This window comes from Plectropomus leopardus, chromosome 16 (genome assembly GCF_008729295.1).
Source record: "Plectropomus leopardus isolate mb chromosome 16, YSFRI_Pleo_2.0, whole genome shotgun sequence".
NCBI lineage: Eukaryota > Metazoa > Chordata > Actinopteri > Perciformes > Serranidae > Plectropomus > Plectropomus leopardus.
The window spans coordinates 30,598,667-30,622,774 of NC_056478.1; the positions used below are offsets into that span (position 1 = coordinate 30,598,667).

At 41.7% G+C, this 24,108-nt stretch overlaps 1 protein-coding gene across 2 annotated transcripts in view; it reads left to right on the forward strand.

The window, feature by feature from the left end:
* disp1 (dispatched homolog 1 (Drosophila)) overlaps window positions 1-24,108 on the forward strand; it is a 131,367-nt gene that overhangs the window by 81,770 nt on the left and 25,489 nt on the right. For both annotated transcript variants that reach the window (XM_042503355.1, XM_042503354.1), the window contains one exon: window positions 4,624-5,311. In XM_042503355.1, coding sequence (XP_042359289.1) covers window positions 4,665-5,311 — 647 coding nt within the window. In that variant the 5' untranslated portion in view covers window positions 4,624-4,664. The remainder of the gene's footprint in view (window positions 1-4,623; window positions 5,312-24,108) is intronic.

The window sequence follows — 24,108 nt, forward strand, 5'->3', positions numbered from 1 at the left end:
GTGTGCACGCTCTAACTGATAACATTAGCGCCGAAACAAAAACAACTCTCTCTCTGTCGGTTTTTAACCTCTTTCTGGTTTGTAACTTAGCAGAGGCACCTTGAACTAAAGGTCATTTTAAAATCACACCTCTCTCCCCCTCTCTCTCTGTCCCCCTCTCTCTCTGTCCCCCCCTCTCTGTCCCTCTCTCTCTCCCCCCCCCCTCTCTGTCCCTCTCTCTCTCTGTCCCTCTCTCTCTGTCCCTCTCTCTCTGTCCCTTTGTTTCTCTCTCTCTCTGTCCCTCTCTCTCTCTCTCTGTCCCTCTGTCCCTCTCTCTCTGTCCCCCCCTCTCTCTCTGTCCCTTTGTTTCTCTCTCTCTCTGTCCCCTCTCTCTCTCTCTCTGTCCCTCTCCCTCTGTCCCTCTCTCTCTGTCCCTCTCTCTCTGTCCCTCTCTCTCTGTCCCCCCCTCTCTCTCTGTCCCTTTGTTTCTCTCTCTCTCTGTCCCTTTGTTTCTCTCTCTCTCTGTCCCTCTGTCCCTCTCTCTCTGTCCCTCTCTCTCTGCCCCCCCTCTCTCTCTCTGTCCCTTTGTTTCTCTCTCTCTGTCCCTGTTTCTCTCTCTCTGTCCCTCTGTCCCTCTCTCTCTGTCCCTCTGTCTCTGCCCCCCCTCTCTCTCTCTGTCCCTCTCTGTCCCTCTCTCTCTCTCTTCTCTCTCTCTCTGTCCCTTTGTTTCTCTCTCTCTCTGTCCCTCTCTCTCTCTCTCTGTCCCTCTCCCTCTGTCCCTCTCTCTCTGTCCCTCTCTCTCTGTCCCTCTCTCTCTGTCCCCCCTCTCTCTCTGTCCCTTTGTTTCTCTCTCTCTCTGTCCCTCTGTCCCTCTCCCTCTGTCCCTCTCTCTCTGTCCCTCTCTCTCTGCCCCCCCCCCTCTCTCTCTGTCCCTTTGTTTCTCTCTCTCTCTGTCCCTCTGTCTCTCTCTGTCCCTCTGTCTCTCTCTCTCTGTCTCTCTCTCTCTGTCCCTCTCTCTCTCTCTCTCTCCCTCTGTCTCTCTCTCTCTGTCCCTCTCTCTCTGTCTCTCTCTCTCTCAGTCTCTCAGTCTCTCTGTCTCTGTCTGTCTCTCTGTCCTCACAGTGTGATTATTTCATCCTGTCTCATGTCAGTTTGTCTCCAGCATGGGGCTGCTGTAGTTTCTGCTCCGACAACACGGCCCACCTCGACCCCGCATCACCTGTGAAAACAGTCAACAGCTTTTGAAGTGTGTGGACGGGGGGTGACGGGGTTTCCCCACCCCCCATCACCTGTGAAACACAGCTCTTTGAAGTGTGTCAAGCATATCATGGCACAAAGCCACAGACCCCCCCCCCCCCCCCCCCCCTCCCGCTGTAGCAGCCCACAGAATCATTTTCACGTCGCGGTCTCCTGTGAGTGTTTTGTCATTTGAGCTGAAGCATGTATAGGGGCTGAAACTGTAGCATAACGTGAACCTTCTGTTTCTTCTCACTCTGCTGGAAGCGTTTCTTTTCCTCACAGCGCAGCAGTGTCTCACGCTCTGCGCTCTATACAAACAGCAGAGATTTGTGCCGGCTCGTATTCATGCTCCCTAAATCACGTTGATCTCTGTTTGATGTGACTGTCGGGACTCCAACAAGAAGACAGGAAATTAGTGCAGTTTGCCAGATACTTTAGTGGTGATTGAGCGCATCATCAAAAGACGCCTCACTATCTCTTTTTATTGGGCGGGCGTCTGTTTTGTTCTGGTTTTCCAAGGCAACGTCGCAGGGTTTTTTTACAGTCATGAAAATCTTTGAAATGTCATGGAATTTAGAAATCAAAATTTCCAGGCCTGGAAACATTCTGGAAAACCTAATATACCCTGAAAAGTTATGGAAATCTGTATAATAAAACATGATGTGTTCAAGGACTGTAAAATATATGAGAATCAAATGTGTTTTCTATTTTCCTTGCTTTTTTTTCTCGCCGTGATATATGGTGTAATTTTTACAGAAAAGAATACTAGTGAAGTAATTAAAAAAAAATCGATTGCCAAAAAAAACAACTTTTTACTGAAGAATACATGCTTTCCAAACCTGAAGATGTAGAAGCCATGTTTAAAAAAATCACCCACATTTTTCATAATAATTATATTAAAAGTAATAATAAAATAATAATTTTTTTTTAAGAAAAAGACAATTGCCAAAGCTTTCTGAGGAAACCATGCTTGTGGGTGTGGAAGGCATGCTTTCTTGAAAAATTACCAAAATAATAAAAAAGAAAAAAAATAGGAATCGCTAAAATCTTTCCTTTAGAAATTGGCAAAATTTTAAAGAAAAAAAGTAGCCACCATATTTTGAAGGAAGCACACCTTTAAGACATGTTTTCCTTTAAAATTGGCAGCAATTTAAGGAAAAAGAAAATGGCTAAAATGTTTTGAAGAAACCGTGCCTTGGGTTTGGAAGGCATACTTTCTTCAAAAATGACATTTTACTAAGAAAAAAAATATTGCCAAAATGTTTCCTTTTAAAAATGACCAAAAATTTTTAAAAAATGGCCTATTTTTTTTTTTTTTTTAAAGAAAACATTCCTTGAATCCTTAAAATTGGCAGTAAAATAAATAAATACACCTATTAAAGTTGTATTCTCCCCTAAACCAAAATCAAAAACATAACTCCCTCCCAGTGCTTAAAAGATAATTTGACAGGGTGTCCAGTGGCTTAGTGGACTGAGCAGGGCACCCCATGTATAATGGCACTGCCGTGCCACAGCAGTCGCAGGTTCGAGTCTGGCTCACAGCCCTTTGCTGCATGTTGTCCTCTCTCTCTCCCCCTTTCACACTGCTGATCTGTCCTATCTAATAAAGGCAAAAATGCCAAAAAATAATCTTTAAAAAAAATGATTTGACATGCCTCATGTTTTTCACCACATCCTCCTCTCCCATAAATACCTAACAGTCCCTTTGTTATTTTTAAACACCCAGTTTCTGAATTCATTTTTTTTAAAATCAACATATATTTTAAAAGCTGATATACAGTAATGAAAAGAACCCAAAGGAGTATTAATGGTTGTTTCAGAGAATATCTTGTTGTGAAAATTGACCTGAAAGTCCTGGAAAAGTCATTGAAATGTTTTGGTAAAACTGTGCATGAACTCTGACCTTTGCACAGCTTTCATTGACACATTCATCATCCATCTGACCTCTAATCTGTAAAGCTTCTAAACTCACGGATGTTGCTAAAATCTGCAAAAATGTAGGATAAGCTGATAAAGCTGATAAGAAAAGGGTTAAGCATATTTCGTGGTCACCGGGCAGCTGCTGAAGTGGCTGTGATCTCTGTGGCGTTTGCTTGGTAACGTGCAGATTTCGGACTCTTTGAGCGCACGCTTTTCATCGCGCGTGTCGAAGTCAGTTTAGTGAAGCCCTGCACATCTAATATGAAAACAGTCATTCATAAATAAATAAATCATAGTTGAGAATGCTACTTTTGAGAAGTTAGGAAGACTTCTTTTTTCCATTAGTGTTTTTGCATCTGTAATGCAATTAGTGTTTCCACAGTTTGCAAAACAACTTGTCTACATTTTTTTTGCTGACTGTGTGCTTGTACTGGAACATGGTCTCTGTCCCCCTCCTCTCCTGCTCACTCACCGGCTGCCGCCGTTTGCTCTGGACGGAAACATATCTCCGGCTCACTTTCTGAAGACTTGTTGTTTTGGGGTTTTTCTGAGATTGTCCCGTTTGGAAGAACAAAGACCAAAGTTGTCATGGACTGAATTTACAGCATCTTACCAGCATTTCACCTAGGTGTAGTCCCGTCTCCATCTGTCCCTGTCCAGCAGGGCTGTCTGTGGGTCAGCTGAGGTCATTCACACACCACCAAAAAGTCTCTCTCTTTCTCTCTCTGCTTGCTTTTTTTGTGGAACAACCATTTGGATCCTCTCAAATTAGACTTTGTGTGCCAGTATTCAGACTGTGTCCAGACTCAAATGAATGCTTACTTGTCTCAAAACTGCAGTTCTGTTACTAACAACGAACAGATACACAGCTGAAAAACGGATCACGTCTTATCAAATTTGCAATACTGTGTTTAAAGGGATATTAAAGCAGTTTGGAAACAATGCTAACTTGCTTTCTTAGCAAGACATAGATGATATCAATATGATGTCAGTTTGATATGAGGCTGTTTTTTTAATTAATATATAACATTAAAATAACACATATAAGATGCACCATAGAGACCTAAACTTTAAGCTAAACTAAAGTTCTTTAAAAAAATGTGAAAACAAAGTCGCAATAAATGTAAATATATGAGTGTCAACTGTGTTCAGAATTTTGATAATTAAGCATATATCAGCTCCTGATTAATTCATATGGAAACATTTTTTTGCATTTATTTTTTCCTAATAATCGGCTTCAAAACCTTTGTTCATCATCATGGTAATTGTACATAAGACTTTGATATTTTAAATAATGAGAAAAACTAAGTTTTTATCAGGAAAAAAATGTGTGTTATTAAACATGGTAATTAAAATTAATTTAAGTTAAGTTACAAGTTAATTTTTTTCCACATTATATAAAAGAAATTGTAAAGTGTTCTGTGTAGGTAAAAAGCAGTTTAAGGTGTTAAACAGAGCTCTTTTTTCTGTGTCCTTGTCCCTCAGAGGAGTGACAGCGTCCTTGTCAGGCCCGCTGGGAGAGGACCATGGCCCTGAGCGATGCAGGTGGAGACTCTCTGGCCCTCAGCAACGGGGGACACCATCCTCTCAGCGCCAACGGAAACACCAGCTCACCAGTCAGCAGTGGCCAGGACCCTCTGACGGCCGCCTCCAGCGGGGACTGTCCCATAGCAGAGGGAGACCAGGGTGTGACAGTGAAGGACGCAGCGTGTAAAGTTCAGCAGAGATCACATGCCGTCCAGAGGACAAACAAACTCAGCCAAAATGGTGGGGTGCTCAAACAGAACGGCTCACTGAGGAACCTTCCCCCATCCTCCCCCGTAGACTCCCCAGAGGCTGGCCAAACGCCACCTTTTTCCCCCACCCTGTCCCCGTCCTCGTCCTCCCCGTCTCTGCAGCCGCCGCTTTGCTGTCCACACTGTCACTTCACCTCCACCCTGTGCTGTCCCTGTGGACAGCCGGACTGCCCGGTCTTCCAGAATCCAGCCACAGGCTCAGGACCCGGATCCATTCCTCACCCAGGGACCACTTCATCCTGCCCCTGCTGCCTCTCTGCCTGCACATACTCTCACCCCCACCCCCATCCTCCTCACCCGTCCTCCGCTCTGTGCCTCCAACACCACCAGCACCAGCGCTGGCAGGAGCACCTCCAGAACCAGACACCCGGAATCAGGTACCATCTCACTTTAATTCTGTAGCAGTGCTACTCAACTTACAGCCTGCGGGCCAAATCTGGTCCCCGATATGGCACAGGGTGCCCCCCCCCCCCCCAACCATTTTCTAATTCACAATAAAATAAAGGGATTCACTCTGGGAATTGTTTTTCACTTTTAGTATACATAAGGTGTCAAAGCACATAAAAACAGCATCAAAATAGAGCTTGTTTATCAAAAAAAGTGCCAGTGAAGGCTCCCCCACACCCCCCTAGCTGAGCTCCTAATGTCTAAAATCCTAGAAATGTTCTAAAGTCCTACAAATATCTTAAAATCCTAGAAATATCCTAGAAACGTCCAAAAAGCCAGAGAAATGTCTTAAAGCAATTTTCCTAAAGTCATCGAAACATGCTAAAATCCTAAAGCCTTCTAAAGTTTAACAAACATCCTAAAGTCCAAGAAATGTCCTCAAATACTTGAAACTTCCTAAAATCCTACAAACATCCTAAGAGCATAGAAATATCCTAAAATCCTAAAAGCGTGCTGAAATCCTAGAAGCGGCCTTAAATTTTAAAAGCACATCATAAAATACGAACAACTTTCGAAAATCTTAGAAATGACCGAAAATCTCAGAAATGTCTTAAAAATCCAAGAAACCTGCTAAAATCTTACAACCATCCTAAGAGCCTAGAAATATCCTAAAATCCTATAAACGTCCTGTAATCTCAGAAATGTCCCAAAACCTTGGAAATGTTCTAAAATATTAGAAAAGGTCCTAAAATCCTGGAGACCTCATAAAATCCTAGAAACATGTATGTGGCTGCCGGGACTGGCCCCTGGCCTCTTGTCATTTTGCAAAAGTGGCCCCGAAGCAAAGCCAGGTGAGTATCGCTGCTCTACAGAGGTATCAGTGTGTTTGTCAGTCACGATGTGCTTCGGCTCAGCATTCTGCTGTTTTCATTTGTCTGAAAGTCAACTTAGTCTTGGACAACATTAGTGTGTGTAGCTCTTGTAGGACAGGCTTTTTGTCTTTGTCTTGCGTGTCCATGTCCAGGTTTGTTTTGTCTTTTGAAAGCGTTGCAGTTGTTCCAGACAGGCTTCAGCCTCAGAGAGTGTGTGTGTGTCTGCAGCGGGTGGACAGATCTGTTGCTTGGCTGTGTGTTTGCTTGTATGTGTGTGGATGATTGTGTATTCACTGAACCTGAACATATCCCCAGGTTGGGTAACAGAGGGTCTCTCAGAGTCCTTCCAGGCCCCCATAACTCCTCCCTGCGCCCCCATGCTTAAGAACATGTCACATCCACGTTCAGGGATCGTGTTAGGCCTGGAATGCAGGAGGAGCTGGTTATGGCTGTTCGGGACCATGAAGCATGTGGGCAATATTTTGGAGACGTGGAGGAAGGTTATTTTACCAACACTTTTCTCCAAATAGAAGCCTGTCATTATGATGTTGCCAAAAATGGTTGCAAGGGTTGCACCACCATAAAACCAAAACCAAAACCAAAACTCATAACTGAATTTCAGAAATGGGCTTACTCTGTTGTATTATGAAAGCTAGTTTAAAATGAAGCCTGTATGGAGAGTTAAAGCATCAAATACTGATATACTTCCTATTCCTGTTTCACAGCAGTCCTGTTTAATGTGTGATGATTCATGCCCGGGAATTCATTCCTCTTTAAATAAGCTTGTTGTCAACTTCCTCAAAAATACAAATATAAAGCTTTAAGTTTAAGGAGTACAATGATTGTAAAGAGAAAACATTTGCTGGAAACACGCCAGATAAAGTTTAAGGGAGACTCATGGGTACCCAGAAAACTCATTTTCATTCGCATATTTTGAGGTGAGACTTTAAGGGACCCATTTGACTATAGCAATGCCACTTGTTCCCTCGCCAATATGTAGCCCAACATTGCTTAGGAGTATTACTTAGCCCCCCTCTTGACAAGCAGTGGTTTTCTGGGTACCAACTGAATTGCATCAACGCTTCCAAGTCACATTATATCCATCTGTGCCCATCAGTACCTGAGAGCACATCTGGCTGATAACGATGAGTATAGACATTAGGCGAAAAACTGATGCGGTGGCGGCTCCCTTGGCCTTTCCGTTGGCACTCCATTGGTCGCTCCACTGGCTGCTCCACTGGCTGCTCCACTGGCTGCTCCACTGGCTGCTCTAGTGGCTGCTCCATTGGCCGCTCCATTTGCTGCTCAGTTTGGCGCTCCGTTGGGCGCTCTGTTGGGCACTCTGTTGGGCGCTCCATTGGGCTTCCCAGCAGACAAAACTAGCACTGCAGCACCTATCTGCATGGATAGATTTGGCGTTTGGTGTATGGTTGAAATAGCCTCGAATCACTGCTAGACGAGCAGAAACACATGTATATACGGATATGTCAATGGCACTCAAGCATTGGCTTTTAAATGACGTATATGTACGTCAATGGCACACAATGACTTAAGGATAATAAGTACAAAGTATTAGTGAGATAGAGAGCAATGGTATCCGGGTGGCCATGGCTGCCTTCCCTTTGGAGTGCACCTGACATTTGCGTTGAAGTTACATCCCTGTAAGATGATGCTGGTGTTTTAAAGTCAGTTCATAATAATATTATTTGTGTTCAGCTCTGTCGTGTTTTTACAGTTGTATATGGCTGCTGTTTGGTTAGACCCTCCTGCCTGCTGATACAAACAGCCAAAGCAAACTTTATCCACAACATGAGAGAAAATGCTGCTTTTTTTTTTTAAATGATGAAATGAAACGTGCATGCAGGCACACTCATGGCGCCTGTGTCCTCTCCAGTGGAAGCAGAATGTTAACATTGAACTCATTTGTGGCAAACTCTTTTTTTTTTTTTCTTCAGCTGATCCATATTTAGTGAGCTGGTTCTTTCCCTTTTACACCAAACCGCAGGCCCTCCCACCACATTTGAAACTGGAGCCATTTAATGCCTCGCACAGTCATTTGCATAATCCTATATTTACCATCTCCGCAGAGAGGAGCAGGCGGGAGGTGAAAACTTTGTGCAAGTAATTATTTACTCATGTCAGCTCCTTTTTAAGGCAGCAGCGGCTCTTGTGGACAACCTGATTTGCATGGACTTTATTCCGTCTTGCTTCTCGACATGGAATTTTCCTAAGTGAAATTAAGTTGGATCTCCCCTCATCATTTTCATTAGAAAGAGGCACGTTGTGGGTGGCGTGTTAAAAGCTGAGGTCTGTGCAGCCACAGTGGGAATGTTCACCGAACCTGGTGTGCACAAATTAAACTGTGGGTGGGCACAGAGAGGCTAAACAGGATTGTGTTGCAGGCATTTCGATGCATTCACTGGCATGTGTGTTTTTTCTCTCCTCCCTGCTCTCTTTTACTTTTTTTTTTTTTCTTTCTCAGTTCTTCTCCCACTATTAACACCAGGGTTCCCACGATCACGGAGAACCGGGAAAAGTCATGGAACTAGCAAAATTCATTGAACAATTAAATTGAAAAATTAAAGGACATTAATGTAACATACCAGTGAATTTATTTTCTGTAGCTGAGTACGTACTGTAGCTTTAATATGTGTTGACATTTTGGTGTTATATTTATTTATTTTTTTGTTTATCCTGAAAGTTTCTTCATTTTCTCTCTGCTTTCGTCTCTCTCCCTCCATGTATGCCTGCTAGGCATGTCAAATCATTTTTTAAGCACTTTTGGCTTTAGGTGAGGGTCATACAGCTTTAAATGAATGTATCTGTGTTTATTTTACCACCGGGTTTTAAAGAAAACATGCCCCCTCCCGACCCATGGAAGGCATGCTGTCTTTCAGAATTTACGGCAAGTTTTTTCTTTATCTGTTTTTCCTTTTTTTTTTAATTTTATTTTGTGAATGTGGCTTTTTTTTTTGCTTTAAAGGTTTTTGTTGATTTTTAAAGAAAACTTGTGTGTATGTGGCTTTTTTTTTTTTTTTTTTTTTGAGCTTTTTGGTGATATTTTTCATTATTTTTTTTCCGGGCAACTCCTCTAGAGTACATACAATTCGTGTTTCTTTTTTTTTTTTTTTTTTTAAAGAATGACCTTTATTGTGGTAAGAGAATGGGTTTGGAAGGCATGTTTTCTTTGAAAATCAACAAAATTAATCTCTACCAGTAACTGTAAAAACAGAAATTATTGTTGGTTTTTTAAACTTCCAACAGTCCTTGGACCATCCAACACATCATGTGGGATGCTGAAATCATGCTGAATATGTTGAAAAACACAGAGTCAAGTCAATTTTCCTATGCCTTCAAAAGTCATAGAAAAGTTTTGAAATTTTGTCCATGACAATGTGTGGAGACCCTGTAGCGCTCTCCGGTTCTTCATTTCCCTCTCTTCCTTTCTCTCGCTCTCTGTGTCCCTCCCTCCTTCGTCTCTTGTTCCACATCAGAATGGGGAGCAGATGTGGTGCAAGACGTTTGCGTCTCTAATGTTGAAGCACTCTCTTATTTACCAAACAGGTCCCTCTTGTTCAGCGATGACAGGTTTGAATTACAGGACCTGGGTTTGCTCCAAGACTGAATCCCCAACTCCCCCCTTTCCTGTGAACTAAAGTGTGTGTGTGTGTGTGTGAGATGGTGAGATTAGACATAAGAAACGATATACCTGTCTCAGTTGTATAGTTTTGCTCTGAACCCAGACGTTAACAAAAACCCTTCAGACCTTGTCCCCCACCCGCGTCCTGTGGGCTGCTGTAGTTTTTTGGTCATTAAATATAACTTACACACACACACACACACAGACATAAAGCAAGACACTATATATCCCTAATAGGCTGGATAATCTGAGGGTATGGAGTCAGACAAGATGGTGTCAGATATCAGTTTGATCTGCCTTGGGGCTGTGATCTGCCAGATTAGCCGAGGGATTACATCTGTGATCACAGCACACTTCCATCTCACACACACCCTCCCTCTCTCTCTCTCTCTCTCTCTCTCTCTCTCTCTCACACACACACACACATACGTATACACACACTGATAAGTGGTAACTGTAGCTCTTTGGGGAGACCTTTTCATGTTCGTTTCACAACAAGGGATTTTTATGCCCCTGTTCTTGGCTTCACAAAACATTAATCCATTTACTAAGATTAGCCCGGGCTTAGTTTCCTAATGTTTCTATTTTGAGAACGATCAAAAGCCTCCGGGTCTTTCTCCATATATGACATAAACCAAATCTTTGGATGAGGCGAGCACAACTCAGCAGTTTTTGTAAGCGGGGTGAAAAACAGCTCCAGCCCTCTGTCGTTTATCTGCGTCTTTCTGCGCTTGCGGTCTGGGAAAAGTATTAGGACCATGTCTGCGTCTCCGCTGTAAGATTATCTCCTCCAGCCATTTTATGTGTATTATTTAGGATGGGACAGAAACAGTGTGTCCTTGGTTATGTCAGCTGCTTGGCACGGGTCAGCTCAGTGTGTGCCAGCAGGTTTAAGGTCTTCAGGTGAAAGCCTTTAAGACACAGCACAGGGGAAACGCTGGAGCCCATTTCCCCTGTGCTGTGGCTGCTTCACCGAGAAGCTGCACCAATGAAAATGTTAGATTTTATTGTTATTCTCACTGCTTTACTCTTAAACATGTTGAATGAATACTTCACCCACCAAATGAGCATTTGTATATAAATTACTCATCCCTATGTAAGGTTGAGAGTTTTTTTTTTCTCGCATGCCTTCATTAAAGAATACAAACACCAAACATTCATTATGAATTGCAGTAATTCTGCTGCTCCCTCTGTGCCCAGAGTACACACTGCAATGAAATACTGAACGGTTTATTCCAACAGCGCTCCTAATGAACGATCAAGCTCCAAAATTAGAAAATCAATAAGTGGTAGCAGATGTTTTAATCATGATAAGCCCCCACAAATAAATGAATGTGTGGGAAATGGTGGTTTTGCTGAGGTTGCATGCAGATTCTGTTTACGTCTTCTGATTCTTTGTCCACTGTGGAGGAATGCGTGAAAAACCCAATTTCTGCACACAATAAACTTAACACACAGTGAGTATTAGATATACAGCTGGTCATTTTAAAGGTGAGGTATTTCTTTAAGGCAGGGTGGTTGGTAAAATAACGAAGACACAACATTTCAGTATCTAGTATCTTTGAAAACATGGGTAAAAAAATATGAGCAACATGGCAAGAAATGTTCTCCATATTGCAAGAAATAATTAGATTTAGAAAATAACTTTTTGTAAAAGCTAGGGAAAAACATCTAAGGAAAAGTGTTTACAGAAAAAAAGCCAGGGAAAAAAATTCTAGAATCATCATAATTAAACATTTAAAATTATGTTATAGCATTATTATCAGTAAGTAAGCTTGGAAATATTTGCAGAATACTATTTATAATTGTCATAATTAAGTTTTAGAAATTATGTTACAGAGTTATTATTATTATGATGATATAGTAGTAGTTGTTGTAGTAGTAGTAGTAGTCCTTTTCATTTATTTACTTATTTTCATTTATTTAAGCCCCCTTTTCTCCAAGTACTTTCCTAGCTGGTATTTTGTCTTTTACTTTTTTTCTTATCTTTCTTTATTTTTCTATGTTTGCTAATTTTTATATATATTTTTTTTACAAATCTGTTACTATTTTGTGGTCATTTCCTCTAAAGTCACTCATTGCCTTCTTCCCATGTTTTTGAAAGAAATGAAAGCCAATTAGTTGTGTCTCAAAGGTTTAAAAGAGGTGCCCTAACGTCTGCTTGCTTGAAGTTCTGGCTTTCTGAGAGATGACCAGTCACTGCTTTAGAGCAACGCCCCGAGCATGCAGCCCAAAAGTTTTAATCTGGAGTCGAGTATGCACACTTAGACCTTAGCCACGGTTTCAGGGTTTGAAGTGCACACTTGTGGTAGCTGCAGCCCAGAATGAGAAGTGTCAGGAATGAATAAGCCCAACACAGATTATGTGTAGCTTCAGGGCACCTGAGGTTCAGCTAACCTGCTCCTGCCTGCACCGATGACCCTGCAGCAGCCACCAGACTACTCACTGACACTCAACCATCCGGGGTCACGCTGCATATTTAACCCCCCGCTCTCCTGCAGCCAAATGTTTCTGCCCTCCTCACCTTGCCTCTTGCAACAGCTCTTGTTGTTTATGGCAACCACAAGTTTGGTTAAGATTCATGCCCCGTCAGATAGCAAGAATTCCTGTCTCTCACTCCCTCCGCCGCTGTCTCAGCAAAGGTCAGTTTTTATTATCTCCAACAAGTGAGAATTTTTTAGTATTTGTAAGTGCCAGGTGGTTTGGTTGCTATGACGCATGGCAAAAACATGACAGCTCGAAAGTGCGCAGTGCTTCATCATGTGCAGTTTAGCAACATTTTATCAGCTGGAAGGATCTAGACATTTTTGGTGGAGCGTACTGGTCTGAACAGGGTTGTGCTGCCTGACCTTCATGAGCAATGCGTTACCTTTGTCGTCATTTCTTTTGCTGTGTTTGCTGAAATATCAAATTCCAGACTTGTCATTTATTCTTTCTTTTCTCCTGCCTTTGGTCTCTGTCTATCTGCTGCTCTCTGTCAGACAGCTGCAAGCCTCAACCAGCAGAGGTTTGTCTGAAAGTGATCTGTGTGCTCTGTGCGGCGGGGTGTCAGCTCGACAAGGCTTTGCACATTATCAAGAATAACAACTGTTTGTGAGGCCTGTGGGTCGGCCATGTTGGCTGCTGTCTCAGTCATCTGAACCGAAGACAGCCGCTTGATGCTTTTTATCGATGTCCTGTTTAGAATACTTCCACTAGACCTGCATGGAGACCCGCTGTAAAAGCTGTCTTGGTTCTAGGGCTGTATGCGACTCAGGATTTCGTAAGTCGATTCAGATTCGGCTGTTAAATGTGTATATTTTACAATTCGTTTTCTTTCTTTATCCATATAAAGTTTTTATGTGACACAGTGGGACGTTTAGTTTGACAGTGCATTTATGTCATATAAGCTAACAAAAGTAAAGATGGGTTGGCAGTGTGCACCAACATTTTTTGGCCAAACTAGATATCAAACACAAGCCAGAGACTGTAGTGCAGCGTTACTCAACCCGCTTTACTTGGGGGCCACTTTTGAGAAATCATTTAGGGGCTAGTCGCAGCAGCTCTATGGTTGTTTTTCAGGACATTGCTATGATTTTAGGATGTTTCTAAGATTTTAGGACACATGGAAGATTTTAGGATATCTCTAGGATTCTCTAGATTTCTAGGGTTTCAGGACGTTTCAAGGGTTTTTTGAAGTTTGTAGGATTATAGGACGTTTTTAGAATTGTTGGACTTGAGGAAGTTTCTAGGAACTAAGGGTGATTCTATGATTTCAGGACATTTCTAGGATTTGCGGACATTTCTAGGATTTCAGGACATTATCTGGATTTTAAGATGTTTCTTGGAGTTTTAGGACATCAGGCACCATGCCCTGTCAAAGTCTCTGGTCTGCAGAGACAAAAACGTGTTTTTTGCTGGTCTGTGAACACAGTGCAGGTGGCAGTCTTCATGACTTATTTTTTCCTGAGCGGCAGTTTGTGGAGTTTGAGTCGCTGCCCTGTTGGTGCAGTGAATTACTGAACCAGATATAAAGTCCAGTAGCGCTCCTAATGTATCACCCAGCTTCAAAAGTATCCTCAAGAAAAAGCGCTGATATGTCCATGATCAGACTGCTGAAAGATCACAGAGGATAAAGTGCAAAAAAAAATAAATAAATTAAGAACACTGGAGGACAGTGAAAGTTGTGTTGCTCAAAATAAACATTGAAATAAAGGACATGGAAGTTTTGGGGATGGGTAGCATCTCTGCAGGTTGTAAAATGGTGATGATATGTGACCCTGCAGGCAACTTTGCCTTCACAGTTAATTTGCAAGGAGAGAAACTAGCAATCTGGGTCTTTCAAAGGCCTGCAGGCTTCCTTTTTCTCTCTCATGCTCTCTGTATATACACAGAAAATATTCAGTTAATAGCCCGCGTTACATGTTGTTAAACCTGACTGAAATGAGAAGATTGCATGTGAAGGAAAGAGTGTGTTAATGTGTGTGCGTGTGTGTAAATGTGTTGGCTGGTGGGGCGTGTGTGAAGGCTGTGTGATGGATGAGGGAGATTTACTGACATCCTGCATGTCTAATCTTCTCTGTACTCCAGAGAACACACACAGCTACAAGGTTAGCCCAGGGTACACGACTGATGTATGATGACACACAACGCCACAACGTGCATGACTTTGCTGGTGTTGTAAGGAAAGTATGATAAGTTGTAAAGAGAACTAGAAGAAGCTCTCCCTTTGAAAATAAAACTCAGTGAAGGTTGAGGGATTTTAAAGCAACATTATGCGACTTTTTCACCAGTAAATAACAGGTTTAATATCATGTGGACGGTAGGCTTGGGCGGTATCATGGTATATCAGGGTATTTAGAAATGCTGAAGCTAGGTTTTTCAATACAAAATAAATATAGGTGCTTCTCTTCCTGTTAAACCTTCGAAACCTGGAGCGACATAATTTTTCTTGCGCTGCTGTTAGATGTATTTAAACCTTTAAATTTTAAGCAAATTGGTTCGATTTCTTTTAAAAAACACGGGAAAAAGACAATAAGCAACTTACTTTGCTTGGGGGCCACTTTTGCAAAAATGACTGTAGTAGGGGTCGAGACCAATAACAGATACACTATATGGACAAAAGTATTAGGCCACACCTCTTAATCACTGAATTTAGGTGTTTCATTCAGTCCCATTGCCACAGGTGTTTAAGATCTGGAGGAATGGGCAAAAATCCCCACAGACACACAGTTTTGTAGAAAGCCTTCCCAGAGGAGTGGATGCTGTTATAGCTGCAAAGCGGGAAACACCTCCATATTAATGCCTATGGATTTAGAATGGGATGTCATGAAAGCTTCTGTAGGTATAATGTGTAGGTGGCCCAGTGCTTTTAGGCCAGATTAGGTGGCTCGGGCATCTAATTAGGATGCCTCCCGGACGCCTCCCTGGTGAGGTGTTCAGGGCACGTCCCACCGGTAGGAGGCCCAGGGGAAGACCCAGGACACGCTGGAGAGACAATGTCTCTCAACTGGCCTGGGAACGCCTCGGGTTCCCCTGGGAAGAGCTGGACAAAGTGGCCGGGGAGAGGGAAGTCTGGGCTTCCCTGCTTAGACTGCTGCCCCCGCGACCCGACTCCAGATAAGCGGAAGAAAATGGATGGATGGAAAATTTAAGTAAAAACTAATACAAATATATCTTTAATGTTATCGTCAGATAATTAGCAAAATGCCAAATATCGTCCCAAATAATCGGCCAGGCCAATAATCTGTCGACCCCTTGACTGGAGGTCAGGGGTCATCGCAACAGCCCCATATATGTTTCTAGGATTAGGATGCTTTTAGGATTTTAGTACACTGGTAGGATTGGCTCCATCTGCACGTGTTTAAGTCTTACTTTTCGTAGTATTCATGTTGACAGTAAAAAAAAGATAAAGATCAAAATAAAGATTAAAAAAGACTTGGCTGGGAATGCCTGGTACAGTCATCATGGCAGAAGCAAAGACACTGAGGAGGACAGAGAAAGCAAAAAAAAGAGTGACTGAGCAAGAAGCCGGACTAGAGGTAAAGGAATACTTACAATTTTCAACCTGCTTTGTGTCGTAACAAAGCAGGTTGTATGTGTCCCTCCATCTAACCATCTTCTAGATCTTATTGTTTTTGCTATTGTTAGTTTTCTGTTATAACAAAGGGGCCCTGCAACGTTTACTGAAGACTAGATTTTGTTCTGTACAGGAAAAAGTCACTTATTAAGCAATTAAAGCAAAACCAGTTCTGTTAAAAATGTATTGCCACCTGGTCTTTCCGCCAAATAATAGAAAAGTATCAATAGTGGTATTGGTAAAGACTCGGACAGTGAAGGAGTCTCGATGATGATATCAGTATTAATAAAAATGAATGATCCTCATCCCTTCCTGTCTCACAGTTTTGTGGGCTTTGGAAACTATGTATACAGACTTTAAATATGATCTATATGGTATATGGTGCGAGCTGTAGAGCAAAAATACCAGTTCTTGCCAGAGGTTGCTACATGTCATGAACTGGTTAGTGATTTCTTTCCCCCTGCTCTATAATTGAAATCCCATGTGGAGCTTGTATTTCATAGTCCATCTTTGAGTTTCAGCACAAAGGACTGTCACTGAGTAGCATCAGCTCAGCTCATATTTCCAGTTCTGGTGTGAGACTGTGGTCTGCGGCACCAGGACAAAAAAACCACACCAATTTTAGGATGAAGCAGATGAGTCAGAGCGGGACAGTTCACAGTCTTTGCACGTTTGACAAACTTTTCTGCCTTTTTCTACCTTTGGTTCCTCCTGACCTCCGCCTTCTTCCTCACCTTCCTGCTTTCCTTCTCACTTGCAGACATTTTTAATTTCTCTGTGTACCCCCCCTCATTCTTACAGTATAGTCTGTGAACATGAAGCAAAGCCCATAAAGATAACCGTCTCAGATCAAAGGCCCGCGCTGTCCCGTAAAGCACGATCAAAGCCTGATGTGAGCTCGACATTGTCATAACTTCTCCTAAGCTGGCTGAGCAGCTAGCCGGGCCTCAGCTGGATAAAGATGGCTTGCTGCTGCTGCCTGGTTAAGATTATCAGAGTACTTTGAAGGGGATAAACTCCTACATGTGTCCAGACTGTGGCAGAATGTATTTGTAGAGCTGTAGAGATTTATTTTCTTTGATCTGTTTGAGCTGAAGTTTATACACCAGCTAAATGAGGGTTTTACTGACTGGCAATACTGAGTTATAGCTAGAAGACATAATCAAGAATAGAGGTCACTTGGTAATTTATAATACATATATTACATTTTCAGGCAGTATGTATAAAATCAAACCTTGGATATGCTGCAGGACGTTTCAAGATAATGTTCAAAACTGCAAAAATCCATGACCAAAGTCTTGTAGTTGATGCCCTAAATAAAACTGCAGTTCTAAAAACACTGAGGTGAGGCTCAGTACATTTGTCAGAAGCAGGAGCTGTTTGTTGCTACGGCTGAAGCAGGCTTACAGATCAAATCTGCAGTTGTAATTTGGAAAAAAAGTGGACTGGTGTGAACAAGCCTTTACTCTTCTTTCAAATGAACTGACCAAGCCCAGCGTCAGCAGACCAAAATAACCTGACCACGTCCTGAATGAGCAAATTGGCTAGATTTCTTTCAAAAACATGGGAAGAAGGCAGTAGGAAAAGAAAGAAGAAATTACCCCAAAATTAAAATTATCAAGGAATTAGTAATAAAAAATAAAAAAGAACAAGAAACAAGAAAGATCTGACTTTGCTAATTTCTTGCAATTTTTGGAGTTGCCCGTTGCCATATTTCATATGATATTGAATGAAATCACACAAACTTGCTCAGGTTTCAATGGTTTAATTGTTTTTTTTCTTTATAGTTTACTACAATAATCCTAGAAAGGAAATTAAGTCATCTTGGTTTTTATACAGATAAAATACAAATAATGTTCAAGCGGATGAGTTAAAAAATAAAATAAAAAAAACTTCCCCCACTGTATAGTTGTCACAAATGGGGGAATTAGCTATTGTGACCAAAACTGTGTTTTTATATGATGCTGTAAACATTTTTAATTTTGCAGTAAAGTTGGGCGTTCTAACATAGAGGTCGATAGGGATTGACATTTTTTGGAGCCAGCCTCAAGTGGCCATTAGAGGAACTGCAGTTTTTGGCACTTGTGCGTTGGGTTCATTTTTCTGAATGCTGCTGCTTCTACAGAACACTTACAGTGGCTGAAGGGGACATATTGCTTAAAAGGGAACATTTAAGTAAGCTAAACTATATATATTCTCCAAAATATAGTTTGGCACTCAGTATTTACTTTCAACCTCATTTGGATTCCGATAGAATACCTGTAGTATATGCAGCAGATTAGTATTTTTCAAAGCATATGATTTTTTAAATTTGTCAGCAGAACTTAATATTTTCTTAATGCATGTAATGCATTTCTTTTATGTCTGTACCATCATATTCACAGAAATATTTGTTTAAAACTAATAGAACTGTGTTTTTCTCTTTCCTCTCCTGCACTTTGTGAACCTCTACTTGGAATTTTCCAGACCTCTCCACCCCCAGCACTTTCCCTTCCTATCAAACACACACACACACACACACACACACACACACACACACACACACACACACACACACACACACACACACTGTCTCTGTGAGGGAGTAGGGAGGACAGGTTTTGACTCAGCCATCATCATTAAGGCTCCTGGCCTCAGGGCCTCAACTGGGGCCAGTCTCCTAAAATCATCGTGCTCCGAACGGCATCATCTTTGTTCCATTTTCTTAGATAGGCTTGATCTTCAATCAAATTGTGATTGATAAATTAGGCTGGAGCAGCTGTCAGCTGCATGGTGTCTTTATATGATCGGACAAAGCGGAGATGTCTCGTGGTTGCTCCAAAACCAAAGAAACCTGTGAATAAAGATCTACCACAGAAAGGGTGGAAAATGATAGGAGGGAAACAGATACATGTAGAGAAAGCATGCTCTCTGAGAGGAGAGCGAACAAGTTGGTGAGCAGCCATCATGTCCTCAGACAGACCATAGGCTGTATAAAAAATTGGACGACGCGTCAAAACTTACCCCCACTATGCTAAAGTGAAACTAAAATATCCTGGATGTGGCCGCTGCTATCTTGCACAAGTGACGCCATCCGTGCAGTAAGCAATATCCGGTGGGGGGTTCCCGCCTGGCCCAAAAATGTTTTTCTGTCACTAAAGGAAGTTCTCATCACACTGATGTTTGTTCAAGTCTTTGTTTTTATGATAAGTTCAGTTTTAATGGGTTATTTAATTCTACAAAAAGGGACATTTTCACCGTGATTGACAGCTGTGACAGCCAGTCCATGTGCTTGCATTCAATGGGGCTGCTCTCAAATTGGTCGGACGGGTGTTTTGTCGAAACTCCCCCACTGCGGATATCGTGTCTGCGCAGACTCCGGCTCCAAATGACTTCACCAGTGCAAGATGACAGCGGCCGCATCTGGATATTTTAGCGTCACTTCAGCATAGCAGGGGGGTCGGTGAGGACACATCATCCATCTTTATATACAGTTTATGGTTGCAATCTGATCAGTCTCTCTTAAGGTGGACTGTTAAGGTGGACTAGACATTTTCATTGCACTAACAATCTGAGCCACTTCTAAACAGATAACAGAGAAACATGTAATTCAAGTTGCTGGTAATACCACTTTGTAGAAACTTTTTTAGTGTTAAATTTGTCTACTATATGAATTTGTTGTTTCATATATATATATATATATAGTAGGGCTGTACCCTAAAAATATCATCTTTGTGATGTTCGTTTTAATAAGTAAATAAATGTAAATACCAAAATAAGAAAACTGAAAAAAACAAGGACATTTCCCGGGCATTTGAAATGTTTTGCTTTAAAAACAACTGTCACACTCCTAGTCAGCAGACAGTCTAGAAATTTGTCATTGCTCTGGCTTATGGCTCTGCAGTACATAAACTAAGTACATTTTTATAATTATTTGAAGTAGTTTGTATTGGCTGCACAGCAGAGCTCATGTTTGGGAGAAAAGTTTAAAAATGTCTAGAGGAACAAACGCCCGAGTTTCAGTGACTGTGTCTGATCAGTATTGCCCCTCCAGGGCTACTTTCTTTGTGTCTCTAGGACTTCTTTAGCAATATGAAGAGAAACCTGTGGGAGGACGTTTGGGGATCATTGGTGCAGCAGCAGGTGAAAACCTTTGGTTCCACCTTTGGCGCTCTTCTAGGAACCCTGCTGTTCTCAGTGGCCACACAGACCAACTTACAGTTGGCGTGCGTTCAGCTGCACTCAGCCATGCAGCGTTAAGGTTACCAGGTTAAGAATAATTTCTGGTTCCAGATTTTCTGGCTGGGCACATTCATTCATCTGGAATGGAGATTCCTGCTGGCACTCTCAACCACTCATAGATTATATTTTGACTTGTAGTTGAGAGTTCTACTAATCACATAAACAGCTACAGTTTGAATAGCATGGGATCCTCAATGAGTTTCTCATACTGGACCACGTAAAAGATAATCATTTTTTGAGAGGATTGTTTACCAGCTGCCCCACGTCCATGTTTGTGCAGGGCTCTGGGTTTGTGAACTTGAAGACATAAAGCTGAAGAGGAGCAGCCGTAATAAAGACGTCATGCTAACTGACAGCTTGTAACTATTGGCTACAGTGCTGAAATCCTGTATGCCTGGAATTTGTGCGCCTGTATTTCACCTCCAAGAATTCAGGGAAATGGCAGGTGCAGCCAGAAAAGGCCGTGCTCACCAGTGGATACACACACATGCTGACGTGAAAGCACACTGACTTATAAGCCGCTCTCACTCATAGATCCTTGTACTTTGCCGGGGTAACTTTCAGACACCAATAGTAATATTCACTCCTTACATGTGCACTAACATTCAGGAATATTTTTGTCTTATACCTCTTCACACCTGCTGTTGCAATGCTGGAATACATTGGGCAAGGGACAGTCCAGCAGGTCGCAGTACTGCAATACTTAGAAATACCAACTGCATTAAAACTCAACAGTAGAAGAAGGGGCAAGGTCATAGACTATAAATACTGGAGGTAGCTACTGTGATGTCACTCATAGGTTTGTGCTAAGCCACTTTGAAGCCTCGGGTTCGTCATTTCAGTGAGTGAGCAAACAGAAAATTAAACCCCCAAGTCCTGATTGGTGAAATTAGCTAGAGACCGAAACTGTTTTTGCACCAGGCTGTATGTTGTTTCTGCTGTAAAGTTGGGCATTTTAACACGGGGGTCTATGGGATTGACTCAGTTTTGGAGCCAGCCTCAAGTGGCCATTAGAGGAACTGCAGTTTTTGGCACTTTGGAGGATGTCTCTTCTTATGTCAAGAACATGGCAGGCGAGGACCTGTTTTATCCAGAGTTAATTTAATAATCAATAAGTTTGCAAATTCAAATATGGATTCACATACATTGTCAATCTTGTAATTAGTTGCAAGTATGCTGATAGGATTTCATCATTCTTCATTTTGACGACGTAAACAAAATGGTTTGAGCGAGTTTTATTTTGTTTAAGTGCTGCAGACTCATAATGTCATATACTGCATACCCCTGTAACATTTCGTGAAGGTATGACAGTATGAAATATTACATACCGCTCAAGCCTAGTTCTAATGCCTCAGGGACCCGGGACATGTACTTAGCGATGTAACAGCTTTTTCCCTGAAATGTTACAAGGTCTTGAATTTGGAATTGGAGCGACAGATTTCCCTAAATTTTGTTCCTTCCCCCATTCACACTCGACCCTATGCAGGAAATGTTCCTGCACATTTCAAGAATTGTGTGCATGTGTGAAATGGTCTATACATTGATATAAGGCCCCAAACAACTTTTTTTTCTAAAAACATGTAAATTCTTCACAAATTCATCACATTTACAGATTTTTACAAAACAGTCCACAAAGATGTTTGAAAATCTCATAACAGAACTTTCTTTCCATCGGAGTTAGTCCCCTAATGTTGCAGTGAAATGTCCCATGGCTGTGGTGATAATGAGAGGAGAGTGTCCCCAGCTGACCTCCAGCTAAACCCTGTGTTTAAACAGCACAGGCCTGTTCCAGTGTTTATTGGAGGCCCGTTAGAAATGTGATGCCCCGTGAATCACACTGTGTTACTGCTGAAGCTCATTTACCTCCGAGCATCTACATGAGCTGTCCTCTAACTTATTATCAACAACTCAGGCCATCTCTGCTTTTTAATGCAACATTGGCCTTTAGATTTAGTGTCCTTGCTTTTAAGATTTCTTTGGTTCATTCTGGTGTGTCAGATTTTATGGGTTAGACAGTCCCGAGAAGTGTACTTCAGAACATATTGAAAACATTTGGATACACAAAGTGTCCACTTGTTCTTATTCTATTGGACGGTACTTCTCCTGTGTATTGAGTTATAGGTATAAACGCAGAGTAAAAGAGTTTGCGCTGTTGGGTTATAGTACCTGTTTACAGAAAAGCTGCTCCCCTAATTTCATCGTAATTCATTTTCAGGCCTTTTTGTTCAACATAGCACTTGCCACATGCTACTTAAAGGCCTTATTTAGACTTCACTGGGGTATATTACGCTGTTTGTGCAGCACTAACAGCCCACCCCCCAACAGCGAGTGCACTACTTAGTTTCAGCTTTTTAGGCTAAAGAATACACATTAGTAACCGACAACATGTGAAAAGTAATGTTCTTACAGCTATTTTCTTTATCAAAAAGAGAAATACACCTTTTGAATTCAAGTTTATTTTGGTGTTTCGGAAGAGTGACAAGGCTTAATTGCCATAGGAAGTTAAGCAATAAAAGAAGAAATGACCTCAAAATTAGCAGTAAATTACTGAAGGTGCAAGAAAATTACCTGACAAATAGTAACCAAGAAAACCCCAAATCCTTAAATCCTAGAGTTGTCCCATATTCGTAAAAATGACCTAAAATCCCAGAAACTTCCTTAAATCTTAGAAAAATCCCAGAATCCTAGAAATATCCTACCATCCTTAAAATGTCCTAAAATCCTACAAATGTCCTACAATCCTTAAAATGTCCTAAAATCCTACAAATGTCCTAAAGTCCTAGAAACATGCCAAAATCCTAAAAGCATCCTACAATCCTCGAAATATGTGGGGCTGCTGGGACTGGCCCCTGACTTCCAGTCATTTTACAATAGTGGCCCCCAGACAAAGCAAGTTGAGTGTCACTGCGCTATGGTCTCTGACATTTGTTTGACATCTAGTGTCAACAAAATGTCTTGTTGCACATTTGTGATTCACTGTTAGCTTGTTTACTGTATGATGTGAATGCTTCTGTCACACTGAATGTCCCCCTGGCCTGTTCAGACTACAAAACTTTGTGTGAAACACAAAACCAAATATTCACCAAATATTCATATTAAAAACAACCCAATCTGATTCAACTGGCATAATTCTGTGTGTGTATAGCTTAGTTATCTTATCATAATACACACCTTATTCAAACTCAACAGAGTCATAAAGATCACCCAAGTCGTCTTGGTTACTCTTGCCGGTAATCAAGTTAGAAAGTCCATTCTTCGTGCTTGTGTTGTGGCTGCATTGATAGTGTACTCGCCTTGATCGTGGTTTTGGTTCTGCGCCTGTGTTGTGGGCCTTGGTTGCGCAGATGCTATGATCCTGCTTGACACGAACTTCTATTGCCATTATTATGAGTCATGCCTCCACTATTAATATATGCATGGGACTCTTATCAACACTTAGAATATTTGCATGTAGCATCACATTCTATCATAGAGTGCATTTAGTAATTTTACACCTATCACTATTGTTATATGACATTGTCCATTATTGCTGTGCTTCTCTCTCCCTTTCTCTTCCCCTCTCTTTTTCTTTCTCTCTTTGTCTTTCCCCTTTTTCATTATTGTAATTTAATTGTTATTTATGACATCTATTGCACGTCTGTCTGTCCTTGACGAGGGATCCCTCCTCAATCGCTCTTCCCGAGGTTTCTACCATTTTTCCATTTTTTTTCCATTTTTTTACCACCTTAATTCAACAAGTCTGATGTAGAAAACATGTCGTTATTCCCCACAGTCTCTCTGCCTGCTGGCTGCCAGCTGTTTACAGTCCTGTTACTTCTCCCTCCACCACTAGGTGTCACTGTGTCTTTCAGGTCAGCTGTCTGTGTTGCACCAGTAGAGACCAGAGACAGAGCTCTGGTGGTGCGTGCTGTGCACTATATACAATGAGTTTGATGGAAAGACAAGCACCTGTGTTTATGAAAAACATATCTTCTGAAATTCTAGACACCCTGGCTT